The 18,728-nt window shown below is 42.0% G+C and overlaps 1 protein-coding gene across 2 annotated transcripts in view; it reads right to left on the bottom strand.

The window, feature by feature from the left end:
- The window catches only part of AATF (apoptosis antagonizing transcription factor), a 104,002-nt gene that overhangs the window by 52,319 nt on the left and 32,955 nt on the right, over window positions 1–18,728 (bottom strand). For both annotated transcript variants that reach the window (XM_047757567.1, XM_047757568.1), the window contains exons 5-8: window positions 10,984–11,098; window positions 8,879–9,086; window positions 8,198–8,362; window positions 6,025–6,108 (exon numbers count right to left, since the gene is read on the bottom strand). In XM_047757567.1, coding sequence (XP_047613523.1) covers window positions 6,025–6,108; window positions 8,198–8,362; window positions 8,879–9,086; window positions 10,984–11,098 — 572 coding nt within the window. The remainder of the gene's footprint in view (window positions 1–6,024; window positions 6,109–8,197; window positions 8,363–8,878; window positions 9,087–10,983; window positions 11,099–18,728) is intronic.

The raw sequence follows: 18,728 nt of genomic DNA, 5'->3' as shown, positions 1-18,728 counted from the left end.
AAAAATAGAATGTATACATGTATGTGTAACTGGGTCACCATGCTGTACAGTAGGAAAAAAAAATTGTACTGGGGAAATAACTATTAAAAAAAATATATATATATATAGCTTTTGGCCTCCTGTTCTGTGCAGCCTCCACCATAGTGGCTCCACACTAGCAATCCAATGCCAATACTGATAATGTCTTTGGGTCTAAACACTGACAGACAACAGCAGCACAAACTAGAATGTACCTCAAATAAAATTCTTACACACGGTCAAAAAATAATCTTGTAATTATTAAAACTGGGGTTTCATTGAACATTGGTTTTGGTTTGGGGTTTACTTAACACCTTTACTATGTCTTAAGAAAGCTGGCTAACGCTCTGCTATAACTTTAACCAAAATTTCAATTTTCAAATGTTTGTACTTCACATATGTGTCCTCTCTAAAATCACCATACAGGTGTGAACATAAATGTTATCAGAGTTTTAAGAAACACTCTCCATATCTCAAGTGCAACAATATTTCAAACTAAAACTAAAATGAAATACTGCTCTGAACAGAAGGGATCTGCTTTCCAACAACAAATTAAAGGGAGTAGGTTCCACGCAAACTTTAAAGTGTGCTATTAGCCATCAAGTGAACCACTGGAAAGACACATGCCAACAGGAATACCGTGTTGCCAGGTCTCTTATTCACACTAAGATCTAAACACACACAATTAAAGGCACCACATCAGCTGTTCGTGTTAATCTCTCATCAATTTAATTAAGGTAAGCCAACTTGTCAGAAAGCTTGCCTCTTCTCTATTTCTTAACATCATTGACTTTTAATAGTTCATGAAGCAGTAATTACTGGTTTACAGCATTATCAAATGTTTTGGACACCTAAGTCCAGCACGTGGCAAGGTCAGCTTTAGACATGTCCTCATGGCAAACGAAAGGAGAAATTTAACCCATCAAAGTGGTCATCCAAAGAACAGAACCTATTATGCCTTTCTCTAGACACTCCTGGGTAAATTCAAAGTGACAGGACAAACCAGATCAAAACTAAACGGAGCTAGAAGCAACATACAAAATCCTAATGAACCCTCAGAAATCCAGGTATTGATCTGTCAATAGCTAAGCTCAATTAGTCCTTTCAGAACAAAATACCTCATGAGGTGACAAGAATCTAGTCTGAGGTCCCAGATATGAAAAGAATGAAGCCAGTCACTTTATAGAGTTCCTTGCTGAGTGCAGTCCAATCTCAGTACAGGGATCTTGTGAGGAAGCAATAAAGATGTGGGTCAAATACCTGTCTTCTCGGTCCAGGAACTGGCATGTAGCTAGTGTGACGTCAACAGCAGTCCTTCCTCAACTCTTTGTGAACTCAGGCTTAGCAGGTCAAAAATCAACTGACCGTTTACAAAGTAAATCAAAACACATTAGCAAAAACTTTAAATGGCGAGACTGACAACACACCTTAAAAAGTAGCAAATGACAGAGTTCCAGTCATGGCTCAGCGGTTCATGAGTCCGACTAGCATCCACGAGGACAAGGGGTCAATCCCTGGCCTCACTCAATGGGTTAAGGATCCTGAATTGCTGTGGCTGTGGTGTAGGCCGGTACTACAACCCCAATTAGACCCCTAGCCTGGGAACCTCAATATGCTGCAGGTGCGGCCCTAAAAAGACAAAAAGACCAAAAAAAAAAAAAAGTAGCAAACCGGATCATGAAAATGAAAAATAGATACAGAAAACATTTCTGGATGGCTTACCCTTCACGGTCATTTGCAACATTCACGTGCTGGGAAATCATATTTAGGGATGAGCTCCGACAAGAACGAAGCCAAACGCAAACTCATTCCATCTAGAAGTGAGACACGGCAGCTGCGGCCGGCGAGTGGGCCACCACTGAGCACAGTTCAGGCTTTAGGCAACTCCGGCCTCCAGACAAACCAGTAACACAACTATAAAGCTAATTTTTTCATTAGAATTGTTAACCAAGCAGGAGTTCAATAAATCATTTGCCTTCTAAGGGGAAAAAAATTACTTTCTTACACACAGAATACTTCTTCTGGTTCTAAGAAAATGAAGCTTATTTATTTACAAACCGAAAACTGTAATACTATAGTGAAGCCTTTTATGGCTCAAGAATAAAATATTTAAGAAATGAAAGGCATGGAAAGAACAAGACTTGGTCTAAGAAGTCTCAGATCAAGTACCAGTGTTGCCATTTACTATATGACTTTCCGGAAGTTACTTAACATCTCAGGGACTCGGGTTCCTATGAGGTTCTTTTCAACTAAAAGACGATAAGATTACTTATAATGTCTGATGTGCTTTGTGCCCCCCAACGTATAGGTTTATATATAAGACACACACACACATATTCAAGTACCTTTGTTAAATAACGCAGCGTATTTTTCAAGGGGTAGTAACTCAAGGCCCATTATGAAACAAAGAGCGTGAGCGTGTCTGTGTTGGCTGTTCTGACCCCGAACACCATTCTCTGTGGCGAGGGCATTTACACAGCCTCGTGACACCTGAATTAACCAAGTAAGCCTTTAAACCCTTACAATGAAACATTAAAATTCAATGTGGCTATAATCTCTTCCTTACAAAACATGGGCCCAAAGAGTCTGGCTTCAAGTATGGTTTAAGAAAACAAAAAAAAAAGGTGAAATGTATTATATTCACCACCCAGCTCTTCCCTATGACCACGGTAAAAAAAAAAAAAAAAAAAAAACACAAATGAAAACTCACAGGCCCATTGTAATGCATTGTAACCACTTCTGAATGCCACACTTAGCTCAGGCTTACTACCCTGACAAATAAAGGAAAGCACTTTATGAAGCCAATTTAATTGGGAGGTGACAGAAAACATACAGCCATTTTCTTCAGCCTTATCATTGAATTGGCTTCAGCTCCAATCTCTGGCAAATCCCACTCAACAGAAGAAATTAACCAGGTCAGCAGAACAGGTGCTACGTTGTGTCTGTCAAGGGCCTGGCATCACCACAATTACTTGCACACAATGAAGCGGTAATCTTTACAGATCATCTCTCCCAAGAAGCACACTGGGGAGGGGGAGGAAAACTGAGGGGAGGTGGCGGGGGAAAGTGGGGAGAAGAGGAATAGGAGGCAGAGAGAAAAGGCAAGAAAAGAAAATGAATGTGCAGCTGCCTCGCGGCTCAGCAGATGTCGGGATGTGATGTACGAGGCTAGGATAAGCTGTCGTAGCCTGCTGCCAAAGAGGGGTAAGTGATTAAAGCCTGCGCAGTTCTAAGCACCATATTTAGAATCTGCGGGGTTTTGAGAGTTGCACCCATTCCTTGCTGTGCTGCCAGATGTTGGCAACTGGTCCAGTTCCTACTGACTGGGCATGGATGGCAGCAGTTGGAGCGGCAGCAAAGCAATCTGGAACGCTTCCGGAGATGCCGTACATTAACAAGTGTCACCCATCATTCACCTTTACAGAAGGCTGAAACAACTCCAATTTGCTGCCACTTCCCTCTTGGGAAACAGCCAAGATAAAGTTGCGCCTGGCAGCCCCATTTGTTTCACTCAGGTGTTTCAGCTGCCTTGCTGACCTCTATTAGTTTAAGTTTTAATTTAGATTAACCCCAGCACCCCAATTAACCAGCAAGGGGAAAAGCTACGATGTGACTAGTCATAACTGAAATCAGAATTTATCGAAGTTAAAATTATTAATTGGGATAAAGGGCCAATCAAGTAATGCTATTTCTTTTTAAGCAGACCTCCAGGCCAAAAAAAGAAATATCTTCCAGACTAAGGATTGCCAGTGGAAGCAACTTCTCCCCAGTAATTTCAGTTTATTTTATTAAGCCTGTGTAATTTATGATGCACTTTCCATCGAACAATGTACACTTCAATTAATGAAGGCTGGAACATTTTTGATTGTCTCCCATGATCTCACGCAATTATACAGCATTAATATCCCGTATCAGGCACTTCCTGAGACACACGGGAACAAAATAGAGTCCCCTGCTCTTCTGACAAATGGCTATAATGAGAAGAAAAGGAAGAAAGAATCAAAACCTCTGACTAGGAACACCTGGGGCCACAACAATCCTCTTTCCGATACCCTCTCATCATCACTTTTAAGACTCAGAGCAATAATTTTATTGAATAGCACAGAGTGAAGAGCAAGATTAATAAAAAGATAAAGATTTTTCTTTTCAGGTGAAACCAGAGGCATCCCCAGTATAGACTCGCTTGTTCTACTTGCTTCACGGTGTAATTTTCCTAAGTTCCTTCCTGCATATTTCAGACACCACATAGTAGAGTCGTCATGGCTGAGCCTCTAAAAAGCATTTGTGAAGTGTGGCAAAAGTTAACACACTGAGGAGTTCCCTTTGTGGCGCAGTGGTTAATGAATCTGACTAGGAACCATGAGGTTGCGGGTTCAATCCCTGCCCTTGCTCAGTGGGTTAAGGACCCGTCGTTGCCATGAGCTGTGGTGAAGGTTGCAGACTCGGCTCAGATCCCGCGTGGCTCTGGCGTAGGCCGGTGGCTACAGCTCCGATTCAACCCCTAGCCTGGAAACCTCCATATGCCGCAAGTGCAGCCCTAAAAGAAAAAAAAAAAAAAAGAAAAAAAAAAGTTAACACACTGAAAATTCAGCAGAAAAAAAAAAAAAAATCAGCTCGATAAATAACGGCTCAACCAAAAATGGTGTACCACCACCACAGAGCAGCCTCCGGACTCTCCAGAGCTAGAGAGGGTATATCCCGAGCACATTTCATTAAGTATGACTTATCGAGAGACTCAGGATTACAGGACATTATTTTAGTTCCTTAGAATAGCCAGAATGTTTAGTCTACCTTAACGGTCACCAACATCATCAAAAAGAGCAGCAGAGGAGTTCCCGTCATGGCGCAGTGGTTAACGAATCCGACTAGGAACCATGAGGTTGCGGGTTCGGTCCCTGCCCTTGCTCAGTGGGTTAACGATCCGGCGTTGCGGTGAGCTGTGGCGTAGGTTGCAGATGCGGCTCGGATCCCGCGTTGCTGTGGCTCTGGCGTAGGCCGGTGGCCACAGCTCCGATTCGACCCCTAGCCTGGGAACCTCCATGTGCCGCGGGAGCGGCCCAAGAAATAGCAACAACAACAACAAAAAAAAAGACAAAAGACAAACAAACAAACAAACAAACAAACAAACAAAACAAAAAGAGCAGCAGATAATATTGTCAGGCAAAGAACAGGGTGGATGTTTGCAAAGAGATATTGAGAGCTGGACTAGATTTCAACTTAAAGCAATTCTTTCTGTCTTCAGAGTGTTACGCTATTATTATAATCAACAGCAGCAGAAAATCTCAATCATACTTTACTGATTTGAACAGGCACACACACACGAAAAACTCTAAGACAAGAGACTTAATAGGTAAGGGAACCAGAAGTGCAATTCAAGAACTCTGGGATCCCAGCCCTTTAGCTCCATGTCCTTATCTAACAGGAACAGGACAAGAAACCAAACAGCTAACCAGAAAATCCTGCACTAACATCAGCAAAAGCAGCTCAGAGAGAATAAACCACCTGACACAAAGAAGTCGAAACTTTTACAAATAATTTACATTCTATTTTCATTTCCAAAGGAAAAATACAAGACAAAAGCAAAGTCACAAACCCAGAACTACACAGTAAGTTGATTCTGAACACAGGAGTTCCAACTCCCTGTCTGACTTTATCCTTCCACAGTAAGCGACTTTTCCGTCAGAGAATTCTATCGCTGTTTTTAAAACGCTAAAACCTAGGAGTTCCCATCGTGGCTCAGTGGAAATGAACCCAACTAGCATCCATGAGGACACAGGTTCAATCCCTGGCCTCACTCAGGGGATTAAGGATCTGGCGTTGCCGTGAGCTGCTGTGTAGGTCACAGACATTGCTGTGGCTGTGATGGTGGACAGCAGCTACAGCTCTGATTCAACCCCTAGCCTGAGAACCTCCATATGCCGCAGGTGCGGCCCTAAAAAGCAAAAATAAATAAAATAAAATAAAATGCTAAAACCTGATTTTCACAGGAGAGTGTAAAAATCATACCTGGTGGTAAAAGTCATCATCATCAAAGATTTCTTCATCCAAGTCCTTCAGGTGGGCATTGGCAGGGGCCTGAGGAAGGATCTCCTATGTCAGTGAGAAGAAAAGAGTGAATCTCAATGAGGTTACCAAAGGAATGGAAGTATTACAAGTAAAGTGTATAATAGTCAAAGCACTGTTTTCCTTAAGATATAAAGAGCTCTTAAAATTAAAGAACAGGAGTTCCCGTCATGGTGCAGTGGTTAACGAATCCGATTAGGAACCATGAGGTTGCGGGTTTGGTCCCTGCCCTTGCTCAGTGGGTTGACGATACGGCGTTGCCGTGAGCTGTGGTGTAGGTTGCAGACACGGCTCAGATCCCATGTTGTGGCTCTGGCGTAGGCCAGGGGCTACAGCTCCGATTCAACCCCTAGCCTGGGAACCTCCATATGCCGTGGGAGCGGCCCAAAGAAATAGCAAAAAAAACAAAAAAAAAAAGAAAAAAATTAACAAAAACTGCTGAAAGCAGGCAAAAACATTAATAGGCACTTGACAGAAAAAGAACCAGGAATAGTCTATAGTTATAATAAAATATGTTTAATCTCATTCTAATTAAATACATACAAATTAAAGTGAGAAGACACCATTTTTCACCTCTAAAAATGGCAATCTTCAGTACTGGAAAACACAGCTGGTAGGGCTGGAAATTAATGCAGCCTTTTTGAGGCAATATGACCGCATCTATCAAAATGCATCTTCTCTTTAAGATTTCTACTTCAAGAAATCTATCCAGGAGTTCCTGTCGTGGCGCAGTGGTTAACGAATTCGACTAGGAACCATGAGGTTGCGGGTTCGGTCCCTGCCCTTGCTCAGTGGGTTAACGATCCGGCGTGGCCGTGAGCTGTGGTGTAGGTTGCAGACGCGGCTCGGATCCCGAGTTGCTGTGGCTCTGGTGTAGGCTGGTGGCTACAGCTCCGATTCGACCCCTAGCCTGGGAACCTCCATATGCCGCAGGAGCGGCCCAAGAAATAGCAAAAAGACAAAAAAAAAAAAAAAGAAAGAAAGAAATCTATCCATACGTTCACACAAATACAAAAAGATAAATGCTCAAGAATGTTTCCTATAGCACTACTTCTAAAATCAGAGGCAATATAAATATCCACTGTTTGATTAAATTATAGTATATATCCATACAATGGAACACTCTAGCCATTAGGAAAAATGAGGTAGCTCTCTATGTAATGACATGGAAAAGTGTCTAGGATAATTTTTAAACTTGTATGACTTTATATATAGTTTATCACATTTTATACATTTACACACACATATATATCTATCTAATTTAGTTAAAAAAAAGACAACCATATTTTTATAATGCATGTATGTTGTGTGTGTGTGTCTGTGTATAAACAGAAAATACCTGAAAGCTTCTTATAACAATTGAATTTTCAAACTAAGGAGAACTTTACTTTTCATTTTAAATTCTCCTAGACTTAAAAAAAAATTATTGAGTGTATATTTCTATTATAAATAAAAATTATAAATTTTATAAATAAATGAGTTTCCTTTACCTTTTATTTATTTATTTATTTTATAGCTGAACCCAAGGCATATGGGAGTTCCTGGGCCAGGGACTGAATCTGAGCCACAGCTGCGATCCACACCACAGATGCGGCAACACCAGATCCCTTAACCCACTGCACCAGGCTGGGGATCAAACCTGCACCTCTGCAATGACCCAGGCTGCTGCAGTCGGATTCTTAAGGCACTGCACCATGGTGGGAACTCCAAATGAATTTCCTTTGGGCAAAAGAATCTGCCTATTCCAATTTTGGATCCATTTCTGGAGCATTTAAACATCCAAGGGAAAGCCTAAAGTATACACTTGCTTCAAGACTTGTGTTTCTACAGAACAAGCTTTAAAAAGTGCATTTTAAAAATTTGATTACATGTGCTTCCAGACTCCTTCCAAACTTAAAACTGAGAGAAGACTACATACAGATTAGTAATAGGTCCATTAAAAAAAAAAATTTCTCCTCCCACATATTCTTAGTTTCTCAACAATCCAGTAGTGCTTTTATCCCTTTCTTTCACTAACTTTTTATAACAAGAGGAACACAAGGAAGTGATCAGATGTTTCAGTGAATTAGCCGCACAGAAACAGCTTCCCATCATCACCATACATCAGAGTTCTTACCGGCTGTCCCGGCAAACTCTCTGGGACAGGCTGTGCTGCCGGTTCCGGTTTGCCAAGAATTCGGTAGATGGAGCGCTTGGTCTGCGTCCTTCGAAGTAACCTTTCTTTGTCCATCAGAATATGATCGATCTGAGTCAAGATTGAGCGTTCAAAGGCCCCAAAACCCTGCAACGACATTAGCCAGTGTCAGATAATTCTGAGTCTCTGCTGAAGGCAGCTACATTGGTTTTTCTCTATCTTTCTGTGTCAGCAGAGAAACAGACAATCCCCTTTGCAGAAAGACTTTCTGTTAAAGACTGAGTATCGGAATGGCTATAAACGTTCTCAGAAAAAAAAAAAAAAATTAGCCTAAAGCAGGACATGTTACTTTCTCATACTCAGAGATTAACTTCTGCTCCTTTAATAATAATTGCTTTAAAATCCATTTCTTTACAGTGTTTCGTGCTTCCAACACTTGAATGCTTACAAGGCCACAATTTCTAGAACAAAATATTCTTTCTAATAAAGTTGAAATCCCACATCTAAACCCCAATGGTGGGAGTTCGGGTACATTTTCTACAGAAATGACCGATTACTATTATACTGGGGCCTCAGCCATAAATGTGAGCTGAAGTTCCAGTTCCTTACAGCCGCTTCAGGTTGCACAAGCAGTCTTACACACACGAGCGCACACACACTTGCCTTCCCCAGTTTTCCAGAAGCCAGCTTAGTCTTATCGTGCCACTTCTGGAGCGTGCGGTTCCTGTAGACGGTGAAGTCAGCAAAGCGCTTGGCCATGAAGCTGGGGTAGTCCTCAGTCTCCAGCTTCCTCTTTGCTGGGACCCTCTTCTGCTGCTGCTTCTTTTCTTCTATCAGCTCATCTTCATCTTCACTGGAAATCTCCTCCTCACTGGAAAACCAATAAGAACACTGAGTCCAATATAAATAAACGTTACCCAAATAAAAACCTAGGCTCCCATGCAGTCAAGACTATTCTGGGCCTTTAAGATGCCGTCTGCATTTTAAATAGCAATGTAAAGAGTTCTCATTGTGGCTCGGCAGATTAAAAACCCAACATAGTATCCAGGAGGATGCAGGTTCCATCCCTGGCCTTGCCCAGTGGGTTAAGGATCCGGCATTGCCGAAAGCATAGCATAGGTCACAGAGGCAACTTGGACCTGGCATCACTGTGGCTGTGGCGGAGGTTGGCAGCTACAGCTCCAATATGACCCCTCGCCTGGGAACTTCCATATGCTGCAGATGCGGCCCTAAAAAAAAAAAAAAAGAAAAGAAAGAAAAAATAGCACTAGAAATGGGAGGACAGCCTTTTGTTGGACAAGAATGTTCATGAGAGGAGTTCCTTGGTGGCCTAGGGGTTAAGGATCTGGCTTTGTCACTGCTGTGGCACAGGTTCGATTCCTGGCCTGGAAACTTTCATATGCTGTGGGCATCTGGAAAAAAAAACAAAAAAAACCCACAAACAAACAAACAAAAAAAATGTTCATGAGGTCAAACAAAATCTCATGTAACTTTTCAAATAGATATAACTGGTTTCAAAGTCTATTTTTAAAAGTAAACAAATTGTAATAATGAATGAAGTTGTTAAAAACATTATTAGAAATGCACACGAGCCAGGCCTTTACTGTTACAGGAGGGTCTTTAAAACCTGAACACATCATCATACTATGTATGACCTTAATCCCCAAATCAGTAAGGGAAATACGTCTCCCTGTAACCAACTTTTCAGGAAAGCTGAATGTATTACTTGAACCAAATGAAGCAGCAGCATGTGAAAAAAACCCAAAGGAGTAGGCCACAGAATCCAGTGAGGCTGCAATACCCTCAGCTGGGTATGAGAGCCTGCGGCTGCACAGCCAGGTGCCCTCTCCGACTGGCCCCAACACACGAGAAGTGCTACTACATGTGAAGTCTATTTTTTGGGGGGGTCCTTCCAACTAATCCAGTAAAAAGGAATGGAGCAGAGGAGAAGCCCAATGAAAAAGAGCAGGCAGGTACCAAAAGCAGCAGGCTCAAAGGCAGCAGGGCGAGAACCTTCATCACATGTGATCATTTCAGAAAGGGGAAAAAAGACAGGCTGATTCTGCTGTTGTCTAAAATTTTTCCAGCCTTCAAAAGAACTGCTTCTTCCCTCACTGAAAAGTCATTGTTGTGACTGGCAATTCTGTGGATGGCCACAGAGCGCTTCATTAACATGAATTAAGTGTTAATATTAAAATGTGCTTTTGGAGTTCCCGTTGTGGCTCAGCAGAAACAAACCCGACCAAGATCCAAGAGGATGTGGGTCCAATCCCTGGCCTTGCTCAGTGGGTTAAGGTTCCATTGTTGCCATGAGCTGTGGTATAGGTCCCAGATGTGGCTCGGATTCTGTGTTGCTGTGGCTGTGGTGTAGGCTGGGGGCTACAGCTCCAATTGGACCCCTAGCCTGGGAACCTCCATATGCTGCAGGTGTGGCCCTAAAAAGCAAAATATAAATAAATAAATAAAATAAAAATGTGCTTTCATCTAGAATTTCACTAAATCTAAAGAGAAAGCAAGTGGTTTTTTTTTTTTTTTTTGGTAGAAGCTCACAAAGAGAATTAGGGACATCTATGCACAAAAATCCAAAATCTAATTCCCAATTTATGTGCCATCCTGGCCACCAATTAAATTTAAGAAGCTCTTTCTATTTTACTAACATTAGGTCTGATACCTGCCTGGAAAAGACTTGGCTTTCTTTTTCATAAATGATGGGAAACCATCCAGATGAAAAGAAAATAAGCAATCCCATAGCTCCATTCCCTCCTTACCTTCCTGCTTTGGGCTTTGTCCCATCTACTAGATATCTAGTGTCTGGATACTGGAAAAGCAGCTCTTCCTGAAGATCTACCAAGGACCTCAGCAATGCTTTTAGTGCCTTGTGACCTGGGAAATAAAGCACAGAGACGGAACAATTAACTATGTACAGTTCTCTAAACTAGGTGATGCCTATTTCAGATGACTCCCTAGCACTACTGGCTGAGGGGTGACCCAGGGTGTGTTGGGACTAAACACTGAAATAGAGAATTCCTGAAAGGAAATAACGACAGTGCCTCGCTCACGGGGAAGCTGCGAGGAGTAAGCAAGACAACATGTATAAGGTACTTAGGAAAGTGTCTGCAATAAATTGTGAGTTCTTAAATTGAGTAAGTTTGACAAACTCCTTCCCTGCCTGTCATCATATATAACCAGTCATCATCTATACGGCTGTCATCATATAGAACCAGTTTTTTTTTTTCCCCCTCTGGTGTTATCTTCTCAGGTTTTTTTCTACAGGTTACCCACTGACCTCTTGGGTCATCCCTGTATCGATTGACTTCTCAAGCGATTCCTTCTCTTCTCCTGAAGAGCACGACTTAGTCCTGGGATCCCTACCACCACCACCAGCCTCCCCCAGGAGATCTCCTTTGGCTCTGGTGTGAGCTGCCCCTCATCCATTCAATCTTTCAATGCACACCCTAATGAAAAGCCCCTGTTCACGAACAAAAACCCAACTTTTTTTTTTTCCGTCCTTTTTTGGCTACTCTGCTGTATATGGAGTTCCCAGGCCAGGGACAGCTCTGAGCCACAGCTGTGACCCAAGCCGCAGGTTCGGCAATGCCAGATCCCTAACTCACTGTGTCGGGGGTCCCAGCACTCCCAGGACGCTGCTGATCCTGTTGCGCCACAGCAAGAACTCCCAGAAGCCCAACTTAAGGACTTCGTGCTTGCAGTACAGTCATCCCTGGGATCCCCAGGGGATTGGTTCCAGGACCCCTCCCCCAGGATACCAAAATCCACAGATGCTCAAGTTCCTTCTCTAAAAGGGCCTAGTATTTGCCTATAAGCTACACACGCCCTCCCATATATTTTAAATCATCTCTAGACTAGGTATAATCATGAATACAATGTAAACACTATATAAGTAGTTGTGAATACAATGTAAACACTATGTAAATAGTTGCTAAAGTGCTGTCAATTCAAGTTTTATTTTTTGGAACTTCTTGACTTTTTTTTTCCCCTGAATATTTTCAATCCAAAGTTGGCTGAATCCGTGGATGCAGAACTCAAGGGTATGGAGGTTCCACTCTATTGAACTGTGCATTAAGAATCTGCAGATCAAAAAAGACAAAAAAAAAAAAAAAGAGTTCCCATCGTGGCTCAGTGGTTAACGAATCCGACTAGGAACCATGAGGTTGTGGGTTCGACCCCTGGCCTTGTTCAGTGTTTTAAGGATCTGGCGTTGCCATAAGCTGTGGTGTAGGTTGCAGACATGGCTCAGATCCCACGTTGCTGTGGCTGTGGCGTAGGCCAGTGGCTACAGCTCCGATTCGGCCCCTAACCTGGGAACCTCCATATGCCACATGAGAGGCCCTAGAAAAGGCAAAAAGACCAAAAAAAAAAAAAATTTGCAGATCAAGAATAGGTTCTGCCAGAGTTTTCCATTGTGGCTCAGCAGAAACGAATCCGACTAGTATCCATGAGGATGCAGGTTTGATCCTTGGCCTTGCTCAGTGGGATCTGGCATTGCCATGAGCTGTGGTATAGGCCGCAGACACGGCTTGGATCTGGCGTCACTGTGAGCTGTGGCTGTGGCCTGCAGCTGTAGCTCCAATTCGATCCCTAGCCTGGGAACTTCCATATGCCACAGATGCGGCCCTAAAAAGCAAAAAAAAAAAAAAAAAAAGGATAGGTTCTCCCCTCTCTCTTACAATGTTGGTGGGAATGTACATTGGTGCAACCACTATGGAAAACAGTATGGAGGTTCCTCAAAAAACTAAAAGTACAGAGTTTCCGTTGTGGCTCAAGAGTAACAAACCCAACTAGTATCCGTGCAGATGCGGGTTCGATCTCTGGCCTCGCTCAGTGGGTTAAGGACCAGGTGTGGCCGTAAACTATGGTGTAGGTCACAGCTCAGCTTGGATCTGGCAATGCTGTGGCTATAGCATAGGCTGGCAACTGCAGCTCCAATTTGACCCCTAGCCTGGGAACTTTTAGGGCCGCACACCAGCCCTAAAAAGCAAACAAACAAACAAAAGTGAACCAAAAAAAAAACCCAACTAAAAATGAACTAGCATACCATCCAGCAATCCCATTCCTGGGCATCTATCCAGAGGAAACCATAATTTGAAAAGATACATACACCCCAATGTTCACAATAGCGAAGACATAGAAGCAACCTCAATATCCACCAACAGAGGAATGGATAAAGAAGATATGGTATATATACACAATGGAATATTACTCAGTCATAAAAAAGAATGAAATAATGCCATTTCAAGCAACATGGATGGACCTAGAAACTATCATACCAAGTGAAGTTAGCCAGACAGTGAAAGACAAACATCATATGATATCACCCATATGTGGAATCTTAAAAAAAAAAAGGATACAAATGAACTTTTTGGCAGAACAGAAAAAGACTCACAGACTTTGAAAAACTTGTGATACCAAAGGAGACAGGTGTGGGGGTTGGAGAGATGGACTGGGGGTTTGGGACTGGCATATGCGCACTGAGGTACATGGATGGAATGACTGGCCAATGGGGACCTGCTGCACAGCACAGAGAACTCTACCCGGTATTCTGTGTCAGGGATCATCTATGTGGGAAAAGAATCTGAGAGAGAACGGATATGTGTATATGTGTGACGGGTCACTTTGCTGTACAGCAGAAATTATCACAGCCTTGTAAATTAACCATACTTCTATAAAACTTAAAAAAGTAAACATCACCTTGAGGAGTTTCAAAAAACAAACAATAAAGAACAGTTTCTTAGCTGTAGACTAAAAAACAGGCCTCTGAGAACCGACCTCTAACCTTCCTTATCAGCACAATCCTACTAAAGGGGCTAATGAGACACTAGTGGTTACCAGTTTTGTTTTGATAGCACTCAGGCATCTCTCTTTATAATCAAACTCTCACATTTCCAGCAACTGCCAAGAAAATCTTCACATGGATGCTCTACTGGCCCCTCAAACATACCATGTCAGATACAAAAGGTTTTTTTTTCCTGCCTTAATACTTGTCCCTTGTCTGATTTTCTCTTCTCTGTTTAATGTTTTCAGAGATCACTGGCGTGCTGGTGCCCTTACTTGATACATTCCATCAGTTGCTAAATCCTGTTTTCCATCCTTATTATCACCAACAGTTGTCCTCTTATCTCTTATGCTTCTATCGCTCCTTCCCTCTTTCCCTTAAGAAACTGTGAGCTTCTCACAAGCATCACTACTTTCTTTTCTTGGGGGGGGAGGTCTTTTTTGTCTTTTGTTGGCTGCACCCACGGCATATGGAGGTTCCCAGGCTAGGGGTTTAATTGGAGCTGCAGCTGCCAGCCTCTGCCACAGCAACACCAGATCTGAGCTGCGTCTGCGACCTACACCACAGCTCACAGCAACACCAGATCCTCAACCCACTGAGCAAGGCCAGGGATCAAACCCACAACCTCATGGTTCCTGGTCGGATTCGTTTCCGCTGCGCCATGATGGGAATGCCATCACTACTTTCATTTAGCAATCCCTACCTTCATTTTAGTTTTATATTCCAGACTAACTTCAGCCCACCCAAACTTCAGTTTAAGCGATTTTTATGAACCTTATTCTGTCTCTTCTGCTTCTACCTTGCCCAGCACAAGTAGCTTCCTCACTATTTTACATCCCGACCTGTTTCATCAATGGGACACCAACACGTGACTTAGACAAGTTCTCCAAATAGATCACACTTGAGCATTCCATTTCAAGGTAAGGTTTAGAGCTTACTTGGGAAAGCTCCTCGGACTGGTCTGAGGGAGCTCAATGACTCAATAACTACTCTGTATGCCCCCAATCATCTCCATATAAGTAAGACTACATAAAATAACAGGAGATCACATCTTTTATAAATTCCACATTCTAATTCTTTTATAGTCAGTGCATATCCACACCACTGGGAGGACCTGCAATCCATAAAATATTCCCTGAGAAAATTCAAAATGCCCTGTGTTCCAAACTAAGATTCTCAACCTACTGCTCTGAATCTTAAAACAAAACTTGCCATCAAATATAAAAAGTTATCCCCATGAAGAAGAAAAAATAATACAGAATTATTCTTCTGTCAGTTTTGGGAAAATGGAATATGTATAAACAAGATGAAAAGTAGGCAAGAAGAAAGAATAAAGATACAACAATTTTAAAGGCAAGATTTATTTTAAAGTCAAAAGTGTGCTAAGCACAAAATTATGTGTGTCTAGTATATACACACATATGGAAAATTAAGAAGAGGAGAGTGAAGAATACAAATAACTACAAATATTAGGTTCCCACAAATGATCATCTGTGAAAAGAGCTAAGCGTTAGAAACAGACACTCCATAATAGCTAAGCTTCTGAAAGCAAGTTACAGCAAGAACCTTAAGAAAATAGAAAAGTTCCTAACAGTTGGAAGGAAGCCCATGAAAATGCAGAAATCTCATCTCATCCAAATGCTATGCAAGTATGAACCATTGTTTTTACCTTCTTTTCTAGAAATGGCTACATCTTAAGAGAGCCCATGTTCTCCAAAGTGAAACCACTTTGCATTTGTAAAGCAGTCTTCGAAATTCCCAAGAGTGAATCTTGAAAATATTGAGCTATATGAAATAAGCCAGTTGCAAAAGGACAGAAATTGTGTGATTGCACTTATGAGGTATCTAAAAAAGTCAAATTTGGAGTTCCTGTGTGGTGCAGCAGGTTAAGGATCTGGCATTGTCACTGCAGTGGCTCAGGTCGCTGATGTGGCATTGGTTCAATCCCTGGCCCAGGAACTTCCTCATGCTGCAGACGTGGTTTTAAAAAAAAAAAAAAAAAAAGTCAAATGTATAGAAACAGAGACTAGAAGAAGGGGAAGTTCCCTGGTGGCAGAGGAGTTAAGGATCCAACATTGTTGCTGTTGGGGCTCAGGTCACCACTGTGGTGTGGATTTGATCTCTGGCCTGAGAACGTCCACATGCCTCAGGCACAGCCAAAAAAGAAATGAAAGAAAAGAAAATAGAAGAGGGGTCACCACGGGTTGGGGAGAGGTGAGAATGGGGGCTTTTTGTTTAAATGGGTACAGGGCTTCAGTTTGGGATGACGAAAAAGTTTTCAAAATGGACAGTGATGATGGTGGCCTGACAGCGTGAATGTATGTGATACCAGTACACCTTAAAATGGTTAAAGTGGCAAATTTTATGTCACATCTATTTTACCACAATTTAAAAGAACACTTTTAAAACCTTAAGACAAAAGTGGAGTTCCCATCGTGGCACAGCAGAAATGAATCCGACTGGGAACCATGAGGGTTCGATCCCTGGCCTTGCTCAGTGGGTTAAGGATCCGGCATTGCCGTGAGCTGTGGTGTAGGTCGCAGACACGGCTCAGATCTGGTGTTGCTGTGGCTGTGGTGCAGGCCAACAGCTGATGTTTTGATTAGACCCCTAGCCTGGGAACCTCCATATGCCGGGAGTGCGGCCCTCAAAAGACAAAAGACAAAATAAATAAATAAATACATATTTTAAAAAATAAAAAGACAAAAAGACAAAAAAAAATCTTAAGACAAAAGCAGTAACAATTCTACCATCCCAGTCTATCTCTACACAGAAAAAAAATCACTATAACCCTTCAATCTGGAACCTAGTGCAAAAAAAACCCCAAAAAACAATGGACTATTTACTTAGCCTTAAAAAGGAAAGGAATTCTGACTAGTATCCATGAGGACACAGGTTAGATCCCTGGCCCTGTTCAGTGGGTTATGGATCCTGCGTTGCTGTGAGCTGTGGTGTAGGTCACAGATGCAGCTTGGATCCCATGTTGCTGTTGCTGTGGCTGTGGTGTAGGCTGGCATTCTACAATATGGATAAGCCTTGAGGACATTATGCTAAGTGAAAGGAGCCAGCCACAAAAGGACAACACTGTATCATTTCATTTATATAAGGTAACTAGAATAGCTAAAACCATAGAAACAGAAAGTAGAATAGTGGTGGCCATGGGCTCAGGGGGAAGGGAAATGAAGAGCTGTTCTTTAATGGGTACAGAGTTTCAGCTTTGCAAAATCAAAGAGTTCTAGAGACAGGTTGCACAACAACGTAAATATACATAACACAATTGAACTGTATACTTAAAATAGGATGTGAAATTTTAAGTTGTGTGTCTTTTCATCACAATAAAAAAATTCTAAGAACAGGCAGATAGATGCCTGTCCCTTACTTTCTCTAGGTACCATGTGTCTATGACCTAAAAGGAAATCACAAACCATGCAGGGAAGAAGCTGTGAAGCAGTCTATAATGTTTATAGCTGCTGCCCCCAAACAAGCAAGTCATAATTTGACTCTCACATGTAACATAACTAAGAATTGTGAAAACATCCAACAAAAAGACTACTACTTTTAAGGGCCACTTTCAAGTAGCTATACAAGCCCTTTTATTTTGTTCAAGTCAGTTTAGAAAAATCCATTGCAGATATATTAGACAGCATATCAATCCAACAAGAAAGCAGAGAGCCCATATCAGTAAATCAAAGTGTGCCTTTCTGTTAATACTCTCTCATATGTTCTCATTTTATACACCCCTTCACCCAGTCAGAAAGTAGCCCTGAAGTATTTAAGCTCCATTCAGGGATAGCACCACCATGCATCAAAGTGTCAGGAGACCTACCAGAGATGAAATCTGCAATTCTGTGCTTCTAACCACCAAAAAAAAAAAAAAAAAAAAAGTTAAATATTTAGCTACATCAAGTCGTCGGTGGCCAACACAGGGACACCTCCTGTACAGAGATTTAGAACACAGAACCCAATTCTCATTTCTTTTCCATATTAGGGTTACATTCCCTTCTACTGAGATTTTTACATAAAACCTGAAGAGACACCAGGCGAATCCTCTGCTGGACGTGGTAGCCTCCTTAAAGCTGTAGCCGACCCGAGGGAGGACAGACTCTCCTGGAGGCTCCAATCCAACAGGGAATCCTTCCCAGCCAAAAAAAAAAAAAAAAAAACCCACACGCTCTCTCTCATTCATAGAGGGAGGGATTCTATTTGTCCCACCCTATGAATAATAAAGGGAATGGAATCAAGAGTTTCTAACTCACCTCTGATTTTTCTGCCAACTGTCAGAGTTGAAAGGTGAGAAAAGCAGCAGAGACGCACATACTTTCTTCTCTCTCCTCTTGGCACGTGGCCACAAAACAAATGGAGACTGTCAAGGACATATATGTTTATCTGTCCTACATGGTCCATTTCCAGAGGCCTTTCCCTTAAGAGGAGATTAAGAAGGACACATGCCTCACCTTATTACCAAGATTCAACCTAAGCATCTGGGTTCTGGCTTCAGGAATAATTTCCCAAGCAGAGAATAAATGACGTTACCAAGGGTCAGGAGCCCTATATTCTAACTGACACTATCACTAACTAGTCATTTTCCACTAAGTGGACCAATTTAAGCTCTTTGAGTCTCAATGGTCTCATCTACAAAATGTAGATAATCCTTTGCCTGTTGATCTTGCAGAAATTAAGAAAAATACCAAATGCTTTTATAGATTAAGGTATTCAGCA

Source organism: Phacochoerus africanus, chromosome 14, assembly GCF_016906955.1.
Source record: "Phacochoerus africanus isolate WHEZ1 chromosome 14, ROS_Pafr_v1, whole genome shotgun sequence".
Classification (NCBI taxonomy): Eukaryota; Metazoa; Chordata; class Mammalia; order Artiodactyla; family Suidae; genus Phacochoerus; species Phacochoerus africanus.
Note: the sequence above shows the minus strand (reverse complement) of the source record. Positions and strands in the feature narration are given on the sequence as shown.